The sequence below is a fragment of the Manacus candei genome, unplaced genomic scaffold (genome assembly GCF_025592945.1).
Source record: "Manacus candei isolate 608988 ecotype Guabito, Panama unplaced genomic scaffold, ASM2559294v1 h1tg000017l, whole genome shotgun sequence".
NCBI lineage: Eukaryota > Metazoa > Chordata > Aves > Passeriformes > Pipridae > Manacus > Manacus candei.
Window position 1 is genome coordinate 15636359 of NW_026138065.1, and position 22127 is coordinate 15658485.

General features: G+C 36.1%; 1 protein-coding gene across 2 annotated transcripts in view; it reads right to left on the reverse strand.

Moving 5' to 3' along the window:
- The window catches only part of PRKCE (protein kinase C epsilon), a 286002-nt gene that overhangs the window by 96613 nt on the left and 167262 nt on the right, over positions 1 to 22127 (reverse strand). For both annotated transcript variants that reach the window (XM_051782886.1, XM_051782887.1), the window contains exons 3-10: positions 15604 to 15763; positions 14421 to 14455; positions 12918 to 13003; positions 10358 to 10490; positions 7420 to 7562; positions 6145 to 6241; positions 4277 to 4491; positions 2902 to 3075 (exon numbers count right to left, since the gene is read on the reverse strand). In XM_051782886.1, the coding sequence (XP_051638846.1) occupies positions 2902 to 3075; positions 4277 to 4491; positions 6145 to 6241; positions 7420 to 7562; positions 10358 to 10490; positions 12918 to 13003; positions 14421 to 14455; positions 15604 to 15763 (1043 nt within the window). The remainder of the gene's footprint in view (positions 1 to 2901; positions 3076 to 4276; positions 4492 to 6144; positions 6242 to 7419; positions 7563 to 10357; positions 10491 to 12917; positions 13004 to 14420; positions 14456 to 15603; positions 15764 to 22127) is intronic.

Here is a 22127-nt window from a genome sequence, read left to right on the forward strand (position 1 = left end):
TTGGACTAAGCAGAAACATGAGAAATGTCAGTCCCAAGAATATTTCTTTAAAATAAGGAAGTTAGATGGCATTGCTAGAAGAAATTTAGATATATAAGGCTAAGAACACATTAGTGTATAAGGTATGCTGGTTTTAGCCATTTTTGGGCACAATTTCTGAATTCCAAAATAATTTAAAATATGCTTCCTTACTTGCTGTGATAATAATAGTACCATTTAGTAAATGACACTAATGTTTGCACTCCATGTAAAAAATAAATAATACTGAAGCATACTTACTGTAAAAAGCATATTAGGCAACTTTTCCACAGTGTCTTCAGCTGATTACTGAAGGAAAACACTGCAGTATATAAAGGCAAACTTTTACACCTGCATTTTTGTGGAAGGGGAACAAAGTAAGTAATCTCATTCTATGAAGACAACCTCTGAGTGCTTTGACAACAAATACTGAGTCAATCTTCCCATTAAGGGTGTATGCAGTAAGTATGCTCTACTTGAAATGTAAAATTTAATTCCAGCCTGATCACTACAGGGACCAGTTCTGCAAAGTACAGCAGCCACGGCACAGCATAAAATCACAACGTAAGTAACTACACGCTACTGTGAAACACATTTTAAAACCTATTGTACAACAGCCTTTGTCTCGGAAAAACTATTTTAACCACAAACTATGTTTGTTCAAGCAAGTTTTTCTACCTGTTTTTCCACTGAACCTGAGCAAATCATTCAGTGACTAATTTACTAGGTACATTTTCATTTGTTGTCATTCATATATAATTTAAAGTTTTAGCAGATGTACTGCTTTAGCTTTTACATATTTTTTGGTGTTTGGTTGTTTCATTTCTTTATAAAGAGTTCTTTGTAAACTGTTCATAGGCCATGCTCAAAAAAATCCTTCAATTTTTCAACTGTGGGCTTTTAATTTGATTGGGTATCACCAGGTGTAGTTTTGGTTATTTGATAAGAGACATTAGCCTATGACTTGTAAACTATAAACCACTGAAGTATCAGTTCCTCTGAGTTCAAGAAAAGCCACAAACTACAGTTTCTCTCTGTTAAGAGAACTGGGAAGAAAGAAGATGGTGAGAAGAATTTCTGAACATCTTTGATGAATGGCTTTGGAGAGCAGAGAGGAAAGCAGAAAGCATGATACAAAAGAGGGGAGAACAGATAAAAAGTATAAAAGGAAAGGAATGTCCAGGAAATCCATGAAGTAGCAGGAGAATTTTCAGTCATAATTCACTTCATGTAAAACTGATCTTTACCAATGTTCTGCCACATGATTCCCATCAGGCTGCTGATGCATTTATTTGCACTTCAGGGAGTGCACTTAGTCATAAAGGTCCCTCTCTGTTCACATCACCCCAGTACAATCTTTTTATCGCTTCCTTCATCTGAAATAATATGCTTAGTTCTAGTTACAAACTTAAAAATAATACACTAAAACAATTTAAGAGTATGGTCACACATAAAATAAAAGACTGAATGCATGAAACATTCTCCACAGACATAAATTGCTACTGTTTTGTGACAACTTCAAAGCCTATAAAATGCTAATGCATTTTCACTATTTTAAGAACTGTATAAACATATTAAATGTTTGCTATTTCTGTATTTGAATCATTATAATCTTGATCCTACTAGCTGTTTTTCAATGGCCTTCCCACTGCCTTATTTATCTTTCCTGACAATTTTGCTAGAAGATCTTTTAGTCACAGCTTTTCTGTAATTCTGCACACGTAAGTATTGCAATTGCTTACTTGTGACATACATAGTTTTGGTTACAGTATGTAAATATATAGGTATTTGCATGTGCACACACATACACTCATACACACTATTAGCAATTCTTAATTCTGTTCAATAGGGTAATTTAATTATTCATTTAATCTTTCCATTAAATTGACTCAAATACCCAAATGTAGTGTCTTACTGAAAAAAAATAAAACACCAACCCCACAAGTTTCAAGGAAGCTGATTGTTTTCAAGTGTTTCATTTAAAACACACAAATATCTAAACCTATTCCTCATAGGTCAAAAATTTATCCCACTGAAATAAATGGTATTTTTACCTCATAAAATCACAGAATGCTTTTGGTTGGAAGAGACCTTAAAGATCACTTAGTTTCAAATTCAGCTCAGCTGAACGACAAGAGAGAAATAAGAAACTACAAAAGGAAACCAGAAATATTCTGCAAACACAACTGGTTTCAAGCACTTACACCGACTGGATACAGACTGAGCTACACCATCCAAACATTCACTTTTATATAAGCAGCAAATCCAAAACATGCTATGAAGAGGAATTCTGTATGAAAAATTACCAGCAAGGAACACACCATGGTAACAGACTCTCATTATTAGCTCTCTCTGCCTTCCTTCTCCTTGCTCCTCAAGCACATGGGTGTCACTAACATTATAGGAACTTGATAAGCATTATACCCATTTCCTTTCTTTTTTGAACATTTTTGTATACTACACAGCACAAGAAAACTGAAAAGATGAGTTCTGCCATAACCCCATTTCTAACAAGATTGTTTTACCATTTTTACTCTGAATACTGGCTGTTAAAGACTTTTGTACTTAATTCAATAAATGATGCACCCTATTAATGTACCAAAGAAACACAGAAAATGGCACCTCGGTAGTTTTTGTGTATTTTTTGCATGTGGCTTTCTTATTTTTTAACTCATTTACTGCCATCTCCTGGTACTTAGGCAGTAATAGTATTTATACTATTTAACAGCAGCCAGTACTCCCGTACAATACTACGGAAATGCCAAAAACTTACCAGAAATATTTTCAAAATATTGTTGTACTTTTCATGTTGTTGTCTTTCAGTCTGGAAATAGTGAATATTGTTCCTTGGGCACAAACTGGTAAAAGGCTCACGTAGCTTACCTTTGTCTGGAAGCAGCAGTAAAGTTGTGTTAAATACGGATGTTTCCGTGCTAATGCAAGAATTCTCTTTTCTGTCATTGTACAGTCTACGTCATCATCTTGAAGTATGACATCTTTCTTCAAGACTTTCACTGCGTATACTTCATCTTTACCTTTTAGCTCAGCTAACATTACCTAAAAGAAAGAGAAATTCTGTTTACATATGAACAACAGATGCTATAAATGCAAGGTTGCATATGACTTTGACTGCACTGGAAATTCAAAAACAGTTACATGCTTTCCTGAATGAAGCTGCAGTTTTTAAAATAAAAAGTAATGTACTGTAATTTTAGAAAAATATACTTCTGGTATTCTTTCAATTTGAAAGAGAAGGTATCTATTTTGTTAATTATCTTAGTGAAGTCTCAAAAAGTAAACAAGGAAGTTGATATAGAACAGAAATTTATTTCTCACTTTTATCTCCCACTTTTGTTAGTAAGATTTGAATCTGATGAATTTAGTATACAATCCAAAGTTACCATTCCAGCTGCTTTCAAGTTGTTGATTTTTAACTACTACTATTGTTTAAAGTTTGGGCCCTATATTCTCTTTAAGGTCAGTTCTGGCTTGGAGCCAGGGTAATCTTCAGAGAAAGGATTAGAAAACAGGGAGACAAAAGAACTGCTTCAGCCTTGTTCCCTTCCATGTGCAGTTCCTGTATATCAAGGAAGGAAGAGTGTACTTCTGAAACAGATTCACGTTTCAGTCCTCCTCTTTGATTCCACAGTACACAGCAGTGTGAAAAGAAAATCTATAAGCCCTGTAAATAAAGCAATTCCACCCCTCATCAATTCCCTACTGTGGGAAGGTATCTGGTGAGTTACATCTTTGCTGCTTATGTGGTATTTTGGTCAGCCCTCTAAACCCTTGTCGTATCTGAGTGGAAATGCTTCAGTTCTGCTTCCTCCAGCACTGAACACACCCATTGAGGAAAAACAAGCACATAAATTGTTCTGTGAAATAAGTAAACTTGAACTGGGTTATTATCTAGAAAGTGAAATATCTCCACGGCATTATTACTGAGTTGATTTTTCCTCCTTGAGCAAAAGAAATTTAGTTGAACAGTGTGTATGTAACTGTATGTATGTCTTTATTACCAATATCCTGATATAATGGAATATTGACACTTTGTTTCAAAAGGCTTGACCCTAGCTAACAAAGTGAGCTAAAGCACAGAAAATGCCAGCTCATTAGGTGACTGGTATTTCTGATTTGTTGGGTAAAGCACTTTCTGAATGTCCCTATGAACATTTCCAAAGCAATACAGTCAAAACCCCCTGCACACCAATTTAAAAAAAAAAAAAAAAAAAAAGAAAAGAAAAGAAAAGCTACCCACCTTGCCAAAGCTGCCTTTCCCTAATACTTTGATGAAGTTGAACTCTTCAAGGCCTATTCGCTTGCCCTGGGCCTGTTTAACCTCCCCATTTTCACCATTCTCCCCAGGTTTGTTGAGCTGGTTGTCTGTTGACGTCGTAGCTGTTGCTCTGTGTTCCTCTCCCCGATTGTCAAACGATAATGCTTTCCTAATGTTGTTTTCCAGCTCCTTGATTTCTGTTGAAAGGTGAGGAAAAGTTAGTTTTAAGTAACCATCAGAAAAACAGCCTGTGTTAGTCTATATCAGTGTGGGAAGGGACATTCATCATCTCTGAATGCTGTGTTTAAGAGCATTCTGTGGTTAAGAATACATATTTAGCAAACTGCTTCTTCACCTTACAGTAATCAGCCAAACTCCTGCTCTAACAGGAAGGGTGGCCTTTTAAAATGAACCTAAGAGAATGACACATCCAAAACTTGAAAGATAAGTCAGAATAGTAGCCAAATAGTTGTTTTAAGTGACTTTGGGTGTTCCTGTACCACAGAGAAGTACTTTGTTTTGAATATCTCTATCTTCCTGCAGCACTTACTCATCTTCCTGCTGAGGTATTTTAGAGCTGTGTCTTCAAAAGTTCAAAGGATAGTTGGGCGTCCCAGTCCTTGAAGTCAACATGAATGGAGCATCTTATTCAGCTCCAGCTGTTAGCAGACGCCTGCCAATAAAGTCTTTGACCATCCCTAGTGCTGCTTCAAGCAGCAATTGTGTAGATCTGCTAAACGGTTCTGAAGGTTTCTCAGTGTTAAATATAGTGAGTCCTGGTGACTAATGGACCTTGGGGTCTGCCCCAAGCTTTGCATGTTACTTCTGCCTGATGGCCTTCTAAGCAACTTTACTAGACAGTTAAAAAAGTGAAATTTAAGAGAAAACTTAGACGGATTCTGACAGCAAAACATCAGATATTTAAAAAAATTATTATTCAATCAGAACAATTTCTGCGAAACCAAAACGTTGACAAATTTAAATCAGTTCTGGATGCAGAGGTTTACAGCACTTAATTACAATGGACCTTTGGAAGTGCCTTCCTTAAAATAAGGTTGAGAAATGTCTCAACTGTAAACAACTTTCAAAGAATTTCTGTCTTCCTATGTCTTGGTGCAAAGATTTTTCACTTGTCAGATTACACACGTGATGGTACATAAAATACCTCACAGACTTCTAATTTTTAAAAACAACAAATAAATCAGACTCAACAAGTGCTCCTGACATACACACTCAGGCTGTTCATACATACACAATTGGCTGTTCAGCTCAATGAAGTCAGGTGGTATCAGTGAAGATTAAAATATTTTTGTCCAACTATGCATTAAAAAAAATTGCTGAAAAGAAACACAGCTTTATGAAGCCTCTAGAGACCAGATACGCGAGCATAGCCTATCTGGGTGGAAGCTTTTATTGTCACAAATGTTCAACATGGAATTACAAGGAGTCAATTTTATCTCAGAAACTTATTAACAGAGGATTTTCAGATAAATAAAGGTTCTCTCAAGTTCTGTGTTACTATTTAAAATGTTCTCACTCTTACAGTAGAATGTACAAACTCCTTCCATAAATGTATTTTGTTGACAAGGACCCATCTAATAAACTTAATATTTTAAGATGACTGTTTTATAATTTACCCTTTGAAAGCCACTTTATTTCACAGATTTAAATGAAATGAGAAGCAGGCCTTTTAAAAAAGTTTTTGCAGTTCATAACTCTAAGTGCTTCAATTTCTGGTGGTAACTGCTTAACTGATTTGGTTCTACAGAGGCTGGGGTTCATAGTTTTAAGAAGGAAAATGTGTGACAAAAAAAAATATTTCAGTTAGGAAATAAAAAGATATGTTTGACCTTGATCACATGGAGATGTTGGTGCTGACTTTGACCTATCTTCTTCTGATGATGCACTTCCTGGAACTGGTGGTTGAGTCTCTGCACCTGCAATTAGCTAAGAACAATTCCAAAAGGGGTGCTCAGCTGTGAGGTCTTCCCATGCCATGAGGAAATTTAATTCAACAACTTTAATTCATAAGTGGAAGTATCAAGCAATGTGAAAGTGTTCTAGCCCTATGGATTCTTACTAGTAGAACCTCACCCATACTGTAGATGGCATCATATCAAATGGAGACCATAATATAAACATTGAAAGAACAGGCAATTGAAAGAAAAACAGGTTCTTAAGATGAAATAAATGCAGCAAACATACCCAGTGAGTGGGAAAGTTTTGAATAGCCACCATGAGTCTGTATTCAAGTCTATCCCATAAATACGTTTATAACAAGTATCAGCAAGCACTGCAAACTAACTCATGAAGTAATAACATGACAACAACTTTGCCCACAACAGTAAGATCAATTGATTTATTCTTGAGTTTTCTATGTTTCTGCAACATTTTAAACAGTGCACATGGGATCCCAGTGTGCAATAGGTAGGAAAATGAAAAGAAGCAAATGTCAGTGTTTAAAGAAATTATGGTAAAAATTGCCTATTTCTGTAAGAGAGAGCAATGTGTCTGTTATCACAATCATACACAGATATAAAGTGTGGGCTCATTCTGATCCAGGATACATATCATCAATCCAGTATAACTCCATTGGCTTTGGATATACTTGGGTGACCTATGCTTTTTATTTCTAAAACAGCCTGGTTCTTCCTATAATACTGATGAGAACTGTGGAACTGTCTCTGGCAAACAGCTCCTCTTCATGAGAATCAGCACATTGCTCATTTATCAGCATTTACAATACTATGGAGCAGATCTGTCTCCCAGTCAATCAATTATCCAATGCCAATTCTGAGTCAAACAGGCATCTATGTTTTCATGAAATGTTGTGTCATACACTCTTTCTCTGTCAAATCTCCTTCCCCAAAATTAAAAAGAGAAAATTCTTCCACACGTTTTACAGACTCCAGGTTTGCAGCATTGTAGCAGGTCAAAATAATTTTCATACCAAAATTCAGAATAGATGATTTGCACTTATAAAACAAAAGTCAAAGTCTTAGATCTGTACTGACTTAAAAAAAATTATCACGCAAGTCAGTTCAGTGGGATTGAACCCCAACTAATAAAGTTACAATACAGTCATACTTATCTCTTTTTTCTATGATAATTCATAGTAAAATTACCTTTTTCCTCCTCTGCCCGCTATTAGTGATCTTATCTGGAGTGACTCCAAGATCTGCAAGAACTTTAGCTATGCCTCTAGCATCCACTCCACAGTTTGGTGCCACATTTGTTTCACAGCGTCGATGTACATTCATCTTGCAAACTGTAATGAGATGTAAAGTAAACTAAATACTACCTTGGCATGCATTGGTCTTAGCTAAATCAGACCTTATTGTACCTACCAAGAACTTTTTCAAATAAAAACGATCTCAGTAGGAAAATACTTAGCTGGATTTGAAGGTACACTTCAAAGCTAATGTAAAGTTACTAACCTGGTTATCATTCTGGTATGATAACGTAGAATAGTGTTTTCACTCAGTACCCATAACAGACACAGGAACACATGAAAATATCTAATGATCATGTAATTCTTAAATAGAATTTGAAGAAAAGTCCTTCAGAGTTTGGATTTTAACAGTCCTCTACCAAGAGCACAACATTAGATCCATATGTTTTATTCCTTCTTACTCTGCTCTACAGAATTAGATTAACTTCTAATGCAGGCAATCATAAAACCAACAGTGCTTTAAGTTTTAATAAAAGTGTCAGAAACCCACTTTCTTTAGATGGCAATCCAGTTACTAAGCTCTTTCTCTTAAATCTCCCGAGACGAGCATACCAGTAAGAGGTGAAAAAAGTTACACTGCTTCCAGATTATGGGGCAGGGGCAAGAACACAGTTCCACTGAAACTCGTGGAGCAGTTTTGTTAGGAGCAGGTGACATATTTTATCTGAGACTTCAGTGCCCTCTTGTGGTAAAACTTCAAGTGTAATTAAATGCTAGATTAACATTCAATTGCTCAAATTACTCACTTCATTACTTTTCAGAGAAAAGAAAATAAAAAGTATGTATTTATGAAGTTGCATTTCACTATATTTTTCATCAATGATGCTTTCACTGTACAAGCTCTAAAGAAAGAAATGCATTTGCCTCTGGGATTACATCCAGGCACTGTATCTGGCAGTAACCATGGGCTTCAGAAAGCCACTGCCTTTCCTCTTTAAATATGTATCAGCTCACAAGAAAAGCAAAAAGAAATTGCTAAACATGGTATTTTCAGTGAATGTATATGCAGTGAGAAAACCTCAGTGGCACGTAAAACATCTGACCTAGGATCCAGAACAGTGGACATCAAGGAACTGAACTGCTTGAAATAAAGCAAGGAGGAAAATTTTGTACAGTGCAACTTTATGAACATATTTTGTAATAAGATGCACAAGAGTGACTAGTGAAAAAAAAAACAAACAGAAGAAGAATAAACCTCTGTTACGCACTTCTTATGGTGTTAATAACCACACTGGGCAAGCAAGTACATCTCTGAAGAAAGGAGTCACTCAGCACTTGTTAAAGAGAAAAAACCAAGCACAGAGAAAATGGCACTTTCAGCTCAGGTGAGTTCTACATTTCATGCAGACAACACTGCATTTTTATAAGCAATAATTTTATGAACATGAAGAAAGCAACATAGCACTATTTTTTCTGTGCATCTACTACACAGTAAATGCATACATATGAGAAATAACATTTTTTACACTTGGGAGCAAATGAACCATTATGGTACTTGAGGTAGAACATGAATGCGAACTCATATATTCACAGATTAGGTGGAGAGATACTATAGCTCTAGCTAAAAAAAAAAAAAAAAAAAAAAAAAAGAGAAAAAACCCTGGTTTAATTGAAAAATCTTCACTCAACATATCTTCACAATAATTACGATAATTTGCATTTGTGCAAATTTTCAATAGCAGTAAAGCTATAGTATTTAGAGCCTAACATTTCATCACTGCTCACTAGATAAAATCACAAGGAAAGGTCTGAACTTCAGAACACTCTCATGGTACATTACTTTGCCATGGAAGCAATGTCTTCTTTCCCTTGCTGCTCAGCAATTTTGTAACAGGAAACATTAGGTCTGACCTTCACCTGTAGTTATGTCTCATCTTAAATGCAAAGGATATATTTAATAGATAACATGTTTATACATATATGTGACTCCATGTTTCTGCTGCTGAGAAGTGTACATAACATGATTTTTGTATTTCTGAAGATGGACCAATCCATTTGTACAGTGTATCAAAACAAAAATGCTTATAATTCCACTAGGCACTACTTTCTAAGAATCTGACAATCTTCATGACATTACTCCCTTCAACCCAGTAACTGAAGTATTTTATTCACTATTTCTAAAATACTACTTTCCTTTGGAACTGTTTGCACTTTTTTTCTCCCCACTTTGGAATATATGGATCAGTTCTAAACAAACAGATACAGAACCAAACATTTTTGACAGCTAAAATGACATGAATGCACCTGCCAGCTGTAACTTCACACAGTCACTGTACAGAGAACATAGTCCTTAAGCTGCAGAACATAATGAATCCTTTATTTTCTGGAATAGAAGGGCTAGGTAGACCATCACAAAGGATGATTTAGCTGGATAAGAATACCTCATAATCTGGATATGGGCACACAGGACTGGTTCTACCTAGTCTAGCCAATACATAATAGAAATTTTTGAAGATGATATTAAAGGGAATAGTAGCTGGAATAATGATGTTTAAAAAGTTTAACAACCTGAAAACGCAAAAGGCACATAATCTGTAGGGATGTACATTCTCATGCTCCTTATTTTCTGTCAACTTCTAATATCCTATGTGGCAATAAATCTACATGGCAGTGAGTGCAAAATGTGTTTCTTCACCTCTGTCCTCTGCATCTGTCACTGACTGGTCTTGGTAAAGGACCATTTTCTAACCATGATGGCAATTCTTACATTGGTCCACTACTCACTTTCTATTCATTTCTGTACATTTTGGCAAAGACAGAATAACTTGAAGTCTTTCCAAGTCTACAAGTCACTCACAAACAAAAAGAAAAGCTCCGAAGTGGCACCTTACCTTTGCATTGTAAACCTTGTCTCAAAAGACCCCAGAGCAATGAACCACAGTGGTCACAGAAGGTGGGCACTTTGTAATTGTGAATGCTGAACTTGTGAGGCATGTTGACACTGAAACGCTGGGATCCCACTTGCTGAAAAAGGAGAGCATAGCATATTTAATTCTCATTAATTTCTTTGCAATCACTGTATGCCAAGGCCCTGTTGTTTTGAAACCACACAGAATTCAAACAAGATTAAATAGGTCTGTGCTCAGATGATGACCATTGCATTAAATATACTTCAGCTCCAAAGCTGTTCTCACTACTTTATTTGGGGAAAAGAGGGGGAAGGGCTGCTGTTGTCCAAGAGATAAAGAGTCTACTTCCTAGTACTTCTGGGAACAACAAATACACAGCTATCAGGAAAGATCTCTTAATGTGGAAAGCAAGGAAGTCACTCCCAATTGTTTTAGGAGCAGGAGGCTGAACTACTACAGGACTAAGAAAGAGAAATATACCATAAACCTTTTCATATTGCACTCTTCAGATAATGATAATGATAGATTGTTGTGTTCAGGGATTCCAAGGTATGATTACTTACTAATTAAAGGATGTCATTGATAAGTTTTATTAGTGGCCATTGCATAGCAGGAGATTTATTTTTATGTTTTTCCTTCCTTTTCCTATTACCGTTGGCTTTTCTCCAGTGATCTAGTACCCCTTTTAAACAATGAGAGCATTATATCAGCAAAGTATGTAAGTCTCCACCAGTCTGGAGCCTGGGAATATAAACCTAAGCAGTGTTTTCTATCTTCCCATGAGTACTACGCAAAACCAGCACTAGCCAAACACAGTCCTTTATCACAATCATATGCACATGACCACATTTCAGATGTAAAATACTGGTTGTGAACCCAATATTAGAGAATGCTTCCAGTAGGGAAAATAGCAGTGAATTGCACAGGGAGAATGAGATCGGTTTGTGCCTCACTCAAACTTCTATCAAAGTTGAAAGAATGGATTAAAACTGCTCTGTTGCATACAACTCTGATTTCACATGACTGTAGGTTTTTAATAAACAAAATTAAGAAATGTACTTCTTTTGTGTGGCCAAGGACTATCCCCCTAATCCTATGGTGAAAGACAGTGGGCCCTTGACATTGCACAAAACGGAACAGGACGGTGAGCATTCATTTGGTTTTCTGTTGAAACACAAACGAAAAACTTCCGTATAAGATAAAGCATTCACTGTTTACAGTTGAGGGCTAAAACTATCTAAAAAACTGTAACTACACTTCCCCACCTGCCCCCTATCAACTCAGCCTCCTCAAAGCTGAGGAGTCTAAGGGAGTTGAACACTATAGCAGTCACATTGCTCTCTAGTGTATCACCGTCCACAGAAATTAACACTGATTTCCTAACCTAGCTTAAAAGGGCCATCTTAGCTGAGAGAGATCTCTAACTCAAATGAAAAGACTCCTTTGTTTTATCCTCTGATCCAAAGCTGAACGTGCTGTTGGCAGACCATGGAATCATTGAATCGTTAAGGTTGAAAAAGACCTTTAGGATCAACAAGTCCAACTGTCAACCTAGTACCGTCACTATGCTTACCATTAAACCATGTCCTCCAGTGCCATATCCTCAGGTTTTCTGAAGGCTTCCAGGGATAGTGACTCCACCACTTCCCTGGGCAGTCTGTTCCAATGCTTCACAACCCTTTCCATTAGAAATTGATCTAATTTATCTAATCTAAACCTTCCCTGGTGCAACTTGAGGGAGTATTTCCTCTTGTCCTGTCATTTGTTACCTCAGAAAAGAGACTGACACTCCTTTCAGGTAGTTGCAGATATATTAGCCTCCCTGACAGTACAGTTCTGAAGGCAACTAATTTTATTTTCAGGTGATGTCTTCATTTATTTAAATGCATGATAACATAAAGCAAATATTGTGTTAATTCCGTTAATTAAAAAAAAGCTTGCTTGAGATGGGAAGTAATGATGCTGAAAAACCTGTGAGCTCCGCAGTATACTACTGTCTTATGTAACATCCACAAGCCTTCTTCAATACATGGATGGCTTTTGCTCTACATTTTGACAGCTTGGATGCAACCTTTGTCGAGGTAAGCCTTTGCAAGCAAATTCTGGGCAGTCTTTTACACTGATGCAAAATACACAAGCCTAGTGCCTGTCCTATCAGCTGTTAACGACTCAGCCACACCAAATGCAGCTAAGAAGCAAAGGATCCCAGCTTGCTTCTTTTAAACTGAAAAAAGAAAATTTATATTAACTCAGAAATGGAGAATGTTAAAAATGAAAAGGAGTGGAAAGATCTCTCTGAGACTTCAATCATTCATATGTTATAGAAAATATACTAATTAGAAATAAATTACTGTATGATAATTCCCACGTACATGAAACTGTGATAGCAATCTGGCATTCCAAAGTAAATGCTACACCACAAGATGACCAGAAGGGCACAAAAAACACTGTAACATTTATTGATTAAACAGAGGAGATGACACTACTTTGAAGAGATGAAAGATAGAGTTTTATCTAGAAAAATTATTTTATAAACATTTACCTCATCGTGAGTTTCCTGTTTTTTTAAGCCAGCACACTTTGTTATTATAAGTTCATGGCATCTCTTGTGGACTACACAAGTGCAAACTAGAAAAAAAAACCAAACAGATAGAAGAATGAGATTTCATGAAGATTAATTTGAAAGCAAAAGACTGATCTCAGAAGACTAAAAACACTGGGACTTGAAAGCGTGCAAGTGACTGACAGTGACTTGGTGAGTCCTACGAAATTAGTTGGTTTACAAAGGCAGAAGATAATGGACTTTCAAGAGACCAAAGAATTCTAAGACAACTGAAGCATATCTGCCAAAATCTCAGTCTATAAAACTATAAATTACCTTCCAAAATATTATCCACGATTTTTCTCGATTTTTACATATGCTATTTATTTATCTGATAAAGTCCACTATCTCCACATTATATGAGACACAATGGCAGAATTCCTGTATAAGGAACTTCCAGAGGAAAATAGACATAAAGACAACTCATTGTAAAAGTCAAAAGAAAAGGAAAAAAAAGTCAAACATTCTTTCTGTAACACATTATCATAAGTTGATAACAGTAAAAGGTTTCAGGAGGCAAAATGTTTTGTCAATATACATCTGATTACTTAATCAATGAATAAATTTTGCAGATTTGACAGATAAGATTAACAATTACAAGGTCTATCATACTGCAGAATTCAAGGTCATTAACTAAAGTAAAAGACCTCATTGTAAAGGAATGTATTTCACTTTCTCCAGTTTTGGTCACTGTTGTAAGAAAAAAAAATAAATCAGAAGTCAAGGTACCACCGCTGTGAGTTAATACAGTAATTCTTATTCTATCATGTAAAACAGTAAAAAAAAAATTGCATTTATTTAGTTACAATGAGATTCCATCAACCCTTTTGTAACTGAAAAATCATCACTAACTTGATTGTTTCTCATCTCATTAGAAGAGAAAGAATAGTAAAATATCATCCCAAGAGGTGATTGCATAAAAAAGTAAGAGTACAAGAAATTGAGTTGAAAAATGTGAGTTGAAAATTAAGCACTTCTGCAGGTTTTGCTATAACCTTCTCTAATGATGACCTCTATAATTATCTCATCTATTTAATTACAGTCTTTGAAAATACCTGGAATTTTTAAACAAAGAATCTTAAGCAGAATAAAGAACTCACAATTTTAAAACGCAAGACTTGAAAAATGAAGAAGCCAACATCTGCAGATATGTTCCCTTAGATGAATATGCATTAAGAGATATCTAGAATCTGATGTTCAGGGTTATTAGCTGAGCCCCTACTTCCTATATGATGCCCAAGACCAATGGTTTTGAAAAATTTTACTGTGACTTGGTGTAAGCATTGTGTATTTGTCGAGACAAATGTATTCTGATCATCTTGTGTTAAATTCCTGGCATTGTAAATATGTGATGCCTGATAAAAATATCTTATACATTATACAACTTATACATTATAACATAATAAATATATTTAAACTCTCCCCCTGTTGATTTTCTCTTACCTTGACATTGGTATCCCTGTTTTCCTATTACCCCCCTGAAAGATAAAACAGTGCTTTAGAAAATGAAAAGGAAATATTTTTTAAAATGAATACATCCTTTTCCTCTCTTCACTGGACATGCACAAGTTTAAAGAATAGCTTCTCATAACCAATCATCTGACAACTGCATGCCTAGACTGCATGAGTTCAAAGTAGGAATGACATTTCAGCTGCTAAGAGGTAACAGGTAGGATGACAGGCCGAGAAGGAAGGTAGAAGACACATTTACTTTAGTGAAACAAAGGCAAGGGTGCATGGAAAGGGGACAAAATGGTAAATTGTCATCAAGCAGGTCTGTAAATAGACAGAAGATTGCATTTGTCAATATTATTGCTTGAAATCACCTTAGCTATCAAAAAGCCTAACCTCCAGACACTTTTTAGAGGAATGTAGAGTTCATGCACAATTCACATTGTTTTACATTAAGAAAGACTGATTCATTACCCATTTTTAAGAAATATTAGTTATAGATCACATAAGACATTATGTATAAATCTGTATCTCTAGATCACTTTGGAAAACATCAAGATTTTCTGAAAAATAACTGAAAACAATGTCTCCACCACTTTTCCCTATCTGAAAATTGCACGTGCTCAAAACTAATATAAATAATTTCTAAAAGGGAGTTCTTGATGTAAATTGTAATAAAAAAGACACTGTACACTGAGCACCCAAATCCCTGGATCATTAGAAGTTTAATATTCCTATATTCCATTAACTTCAGTAGGATGTACAGGAACTTGGCATTACCTAAGAGGGAGATGATGTTACTTAAGCATCTAAGTAAGAATTCTGTCATCTTGACAAAATGTAAAGATCTAATATTAGATCTAAATCTACACTTAGGCACAGACATAATACTAGACTGGCTGTCTACACAGAATTTCTAGTGTGCACTAGATAGGGAAATATGGAACTTTGTGGCTCAGAAGAGAAAGAACACAAATACAATAAATTCTAATTCCATGTGATGGAAGTTTAACAGTCTTCTATCATCACCTGGAAAACTGATGACAGCTTAAATGTCACAACGAAGAGGAAAAGAACTACCACCCTCCGTCATTTTCACTTCAGCAAAACATGAAGGTATGTTAACTCCTCAACTCAAAGCTGCAAGGAAAGCAAAGTCAAGGTCGCTTCATACCATATAAAATCTCTGCAGTGTGAACAGTATGTTGGTTGTCTAAGATAGGTGGCCATAAACTTGTGCCCATTAACCTGATGTACTCGGCGTCGCACAGCACCCTGGCGCTTTCTGGGGCGCATCCGTTCCCGGAACACGCGTTCTTCATTGTCTTTGGGGGCTGAAACAGAGGAAAAAACAATAAGTGCCAGCTGTGTCACACACAAGTATGGGGAAGCTCGAATGCAATGCATAATTAGATATTCTCCAAAAATAAAAATAATCCTCTCCAACTAGCAGTGCAAGATAACTTTGTTAAGTAATGAGTAATTTTTTTTTTTCATTTTTAGCAACAATTAATAAAGGGTAAAGGTTTCCACTGCTTAGTAGGTGGACTTCTATTTCTTCTAAACCTTTATCTGTAAATTCACGCTAAGGTGGGAGTAAATCTACACTTAATCACTATTGAGCACACTGAAAACCTCTTAACAGTAATCACACAGTTAGATTCTTCAAACAGCTCAGACTTTCATCTCATTTGATCTTCATGGAAAAAAAGGATCTCAACATTCCCTGGTCCCTGTACACTCAGAAAGTGCTGACACAAGTGAAAGAAAGCTGAATACAAATACATACTATCAAGCAGAACAAAAAATTCCATCCAGAACTGACTATTTAGTAGAATTCGCGATTAAGATCTGAACTTCAGGCTCTAATAATCCACTTTGATACTAATACATGTCAAATGTTCCAGGGAAGGAAGTCGTTCCTCTCAACCAAGTCCTGTTCTAATTGTACATGAGATCTAATAGCAGAGGAAGTACAAAATGAAGTTGATATATCTCAGAATGAAAACATTTGGAAAAAATTCTTCAGAGTGCATTGAGTCTTTTTCCCTAAAATTTTATTCTGAAAAGTATCACTAAGCCTGTCATAGTATTCTGTATGCATTAAGCAAAAGCTGAGGATGAATTAGCAATGAAGAATACCACACAGTTGTTAATGAAAGACAGATTTTACAAACGTTCCGTGAGCCACTCGTGTCTTGGCAAACTAGCACATCAGATTTGGAGGGGACCACATTCAGTCATCCATTGCCAACTGAATCTATGCACTCAATACTTCAGTGCATATAACTCTTTGATCTGTAGTTAACACTTGTCATTCTTTGAATTTCAGCTACTGTGAATCACTACAATGGCCTAAAAATACCAACTTTGGTCTGTTGCAAGCTTTTCTGTGCATGACTGAGCTGTCCAAGCAACAGAACAGTACTTAATAATAGCACATAGAAAATTCAAAGTCAGAGAACAACTCAATCTATAAAGGTTTCAAATTCTTTTACAATCATTGAAATAAATCCTATTTTTGAGGCTTGTAAAATTAAAAGGTATTGATCTAGTAATTTCTAGAAAATTATCTTAAATTAAGCCAATTAAAGATGGATATCCTGGGAAAATACAGAGCACAGATGAGCAAATCAAGATCAATGTCTCTCACTGCAGAACAAGGACTAAACCCCATGACATCAGCAAATTCATTTATACACTAAAGAGCCAAAGCTCCACATGCATCTTACAAAAACTTCACACTCAGAGTGGGTCTTCACCATAAGATTTCCCATCTGTGGCCAGAATGGCATTACTAAAGTGAGCTCTCAGTAAATAAACACTGACTCATACACAAAGCTATCCCTTTTATTTATGCTGAAGAACAATCAAAAAGCAATGGTTCTAGGTCACCCATAGATAAAGAGATAAGAAATACCAAATAGTTACAAATGATACTTATTTTTATGTTGTCAGTTATGTTTATTTTTAAATATTAAGCAAAACTCTGATGTTTAATAAATATCACAGCTCCTTAAGAGAAAGATTGTCTTCCTCAAAGAACATGCAATAAGTAGCTGGAAATCCTACCAAAGACTCATATATGAAGAATTTATTGACATGACAAAGCTGCTGGAAATCTTTTAAAAGCTATTATTATGGGAAATAATTCTATATTAACACAGAACTGTTCTTTTGGTTATCATTCAGATTGTAGAATTTGCTAAAGTATGCGCAGCCCAGATGTGAGAAAGTTAAAATCCAACTCTTCTGGAAAGTGTTCCCAAAAAGTTATCTGCTTATATGAAATGAACAAGATGTTCTGACAGTGCACAGTTCACTCTTGATATGATAATCAGTCTACAATACCATTTTTCTCCTTTCTTCATCTTAATTGCAATTCTTCACAGATAAAGCACCGGTAATCTCACAGAGCATGAAAAATCCTGATCTTGCTTCAGCTATATAAACACAGTATCATGACACTGGGGTTTTTTTGTTTGTTTGGTTTGTTTTGTTTCTACCAACAAAGTCTTAAAACTGATTTTACTGCATTACTTTCAGTTCTGTATTTAATACTTTAATGACATTCCACTTGCACTTCTAAAACTTACAGTTTAAACAAAACAACAAAAAAGTGACTTTCAGAAATGCACTGACTTGAAAACAGATATAAGTAATACATCTGAAATTATCAGATTAAATGGCAGGCTTTGATTATCAATATCACCTCCATACAAAAAGTATCTCCGTGTATGTGAAGAATGCTTTAACAGCTCAGGGAAACGTAGTTTTATTAGTCTTGGATAATGTTGGAGGTCTATTATCCAGTTCCCCAACGGGAATAGCAGGCAGTCAGCCTGCTACTGCCCTTTCGTCACTAAAGACTAGCACTTGGCCAAATCCCGTGCACCGTGTTCTGACTTAAGAGTCGAAAAGCACAGATGAACTGATGCTCAGGAGCAGTGACTCTGCCTCCACCTCACCTCTCACTACAGCCTGCGCAGATTCCCCTCATCAGGTGGCAGTAGTACTCCTTTAGAAGGCTTGGAGTAGTAAAGAATGATAGAATCATGGAATTGTTACAACTGGAAAAGACCTCAAAGATCACAGACCAACCATTTACCCAGTACTGCCAAGTCCACCACTAAACCATGACCCTGAGTGCCATATCTACATGTCTTTTAAATATCTCTAGGGATGCTGACTCCACCACTTCCCTAAGCAGCCTATTCTAATACTTGACTACCCTTTTTTGTGAAGAAATTTTTCCAACCTAAACCTCCCCTGACACAACTTGATATCATTTCCTCTCGTTCTATCACTTGTTACTTGGGAGAAGAGATCAACCCCCATAGCACTACAACCTCCTTCCAGGTAGTTGTAGGGAGCAATAAGGTCTTCTCTCAGGCTTCTTTTCTCCAGGTTAAACAAGGATCTGACATTACCGTGCATGACTGATCACGGGATGAATGGACATCAGCCTTCCATCACAGCAGAGCAAGTCACAAGAGGAATTAACTCACCATGAGTTTTACATTCAGTTAGCACTAAGTTCAGCAGGCTGGTTCACCGCTACCCAAGGAAAACACATAAACAATGCTTTTCCAGAGTCCTCAAGTAAAACATTGCCATGTCTTGCACAATTTTAGACTGGATATTAGGAAAAATTCTTTACTGAAAGGGTGGTTAGGCATTGGAACAGGCTGCCCAGGAAATGGTTGAGTCACCACACCTGAATATGTTCAAAAAACGTGTGCATATGGCACTTAAGGACACGGTTTAGTGCTGAACATGTCAGTACTGGGTTAACAGTTGGACTTGATGATCTCAAAGGTCTTTTCCAACCTTAACAATTCTATGATTCACACTGCTGTTGTGGGCCACGGGCATAAAACCAGGTAGTAACTGTCCCAGGTGACTCAGAAGCATATGATCACATCTGTGCTGGCTCATATCCAGGGTTCTGAACCACTTATTTCTAGCAGAACTAACAATAGTCTATATTTAAATTAAAATCCATTTATTCAATACCGAACAGCCACACCAGACATGCTCATTTAACTTTCTGAAGACATCTACTTAGAAAGGGAGCTACACTGCTCTCCCCAAACTTTTCTCATTGTTTACAAGCAGGAAAGCAAAGATCAGTAAATGCTATCAGAAAGCAGGGAGTACTTGGGAAAATTCCCAACACCTGTGTGATACTGCCAACTAGTGTTTTCAAGACATATTTTAGAAAATACTAGCATCCCAAACAAAACTGGCCTTTTAAATATATTTTAAAGAGAAAAAGCCTTACAGTGGTATATAGTAGATTCTAGAAAATACCATTAGGATACTGCACACTGTGCATGGCATTTCTATTCTTAGCAGAGGAGTTAAAATTAAGCAGATTTGTCATAGTCAGTCTATAAGCGACTTTCAATACAAACAATTTCTTCTCAGTATTTTTACTAAATAGTCACAGAGGGTTATCATTTCCTCAGTAAAGGCCGATTCTTTATGTAATGTACATTCTGTTCCCTGTTTTGATTTTAAGTCCTTCTGTCCTCTACATTATTCAGTTTATCCTTTTTAAATGCATTTCTTTAATTTTAATTTTCAGTAGATGGAGTAAGAAATGATGATAATTTCCAAGTGTTCATGGAGAATGCTGTCAATGCAATACATTGAGTTTAGGCTTTATATGATGGTACTTGAGAACTGGAAAATTTAGAACTAATTTTGTCTCAAAACCATACAAATTAATGCCACTACTTCTTTTCATTGCAGCCAAGAGTAACTCTTAGTTATTTGGAAAACAGTAGTATATAATTGCTTTCATGTATTCATATGTACATACAAACATAATGCCTACAATTTCAAAGACTCAAAAGACTTGCAGGCTTAACTCCAGGCTCTAAGGAAAGCGTTATAGAAGTCAGAAGTATCTGGCATGAAAAATTGCAGAAAAATTCATAAATACTTGCAAAATGGAGCCTTAAATGAACTGTCTGGAACTACATTTAATGCTGTTCATCATGCAGTATCCATTCAGTACAAATTATAAGTCACAACTTAGAAATTATAACTTAAAAGATAGGAAAGTGACACATAATGCTCAGCAATCCTCAAAGGAGCCAAGATAGGAAGAAAAAGACCTATACACCAAATAACAAAGGCCCAAACATGTTAGGTCTTGTTTCATATTAACATGGTTTCAGCACAGATGAGAAGGGCTCAGTGTGGAGCACCAACTGCATCAGACAGAATTATCCTGATTATAGCCATTTCCATGGCTGATCTTCTATGTTGCGAGTACTTACAGAATTCTGACAAGCAAAAAAATGCAAAAAACACGGCAGAAAAAGAGTGAGAGAGCTTACAGATATAGAAGGGGTTTTAAACATTTTTTATTGCCAGGGATGCTGAGTTCTGAAAAGGGACATGCTGAGCCCTTCCCTTAATCTGGAGGTGATTGGTATCAAACTGTCACAGTGTTTGGGGAAGGAAAAAAAAAAAGCTTTAGTAAAATTGCTAGTGCCCCATCAAACCTGAAGTATAGGCCATGTACGACAGTAAAACTTGCAGCAATTGGTGGAGCTGCCAGGTAACCCCGTGCAGCAGGACACTGATGCTTCCATGGCACTTCTGGCACAAGGGGCTTTTCAGCCTGGGCATCTCTTAGGTGTCTTCACATTGCTGTCTTCCCTAACTTAGAAGCAGCATCTCGAAAAACCAGCTGGTTTAACAGCAATATTTAATAATTACAGCTCAGCCTTACCGAAAAAGAAATGCAACAGAACAATGATTGTAATGAGTGATGTTTTATTGCTGAAGATTAAAATGATGAGTTCTTGTATCATATTTAAACCTAACCACTTTAACCAGTATGTATGTATTGAAACAGAGCTTTTATTTTAGAAGTCTATAATTTCTAAATGGAGGAAGGATATTGATTGAGGCAGAAGAGGTAATTTGCCTAAAGACATGTTGGAAAGTGAGACGGAGCAGGAACAACGTCCAGGACTTCTCAGGATTCAGGATGGAGTGTAACCAGATCATTATGCACCAAAATTAAGTTTCAAAGGATTACTCCCAAACTCTATTTTAGGCTGCTAGTAGAAGCATATATTCTGTCCTCAAGATTTCTCCAGGCAGAAATCATTACAGGATTTTGCCTTTAAGACTTTAATCTGCTTTAAAGAAAAAAAAAAAAAGGCAAAAAAACCCCATCCCCATATATTTACACTTCTATCTCATTTCTTTTAAAAAAGCCTTGCTTAGTAGTAATATATGCAACAAACTACTGTCGTACCTTTGAGAGAAAAAATAGTAAGGTAAATGCAACAATATAATTTCATAAAGCTGTTACTTATGAACACAGAAGTCAAGTGGATAGTTTACCACAGTCATAGAAAGAATATGCAATTTTTCTACGCCTTTTTCTGGAAGTATTACATTTCCAGACTACTTCTTAAACAAGGAATAAACACACACATTTTGCTTAGTATATCTCGAATCTGCTTTCTTTAGGAAAGCTGACAGGAAATTTCTTGTTTAAGAGGAGAAGAATCAGATCCTTAGATAACACTATATTGTTAAAGAAAACAAAGACGATGAAAGAAATGAAAAAATGCTCACAGAATGAGTGAGTTTTAGAAGAGATATGTGTCTAGACATGTCTGTAACATGAGTTATTTACTGAATGCATTGAAGAATAAATTTTAAAAT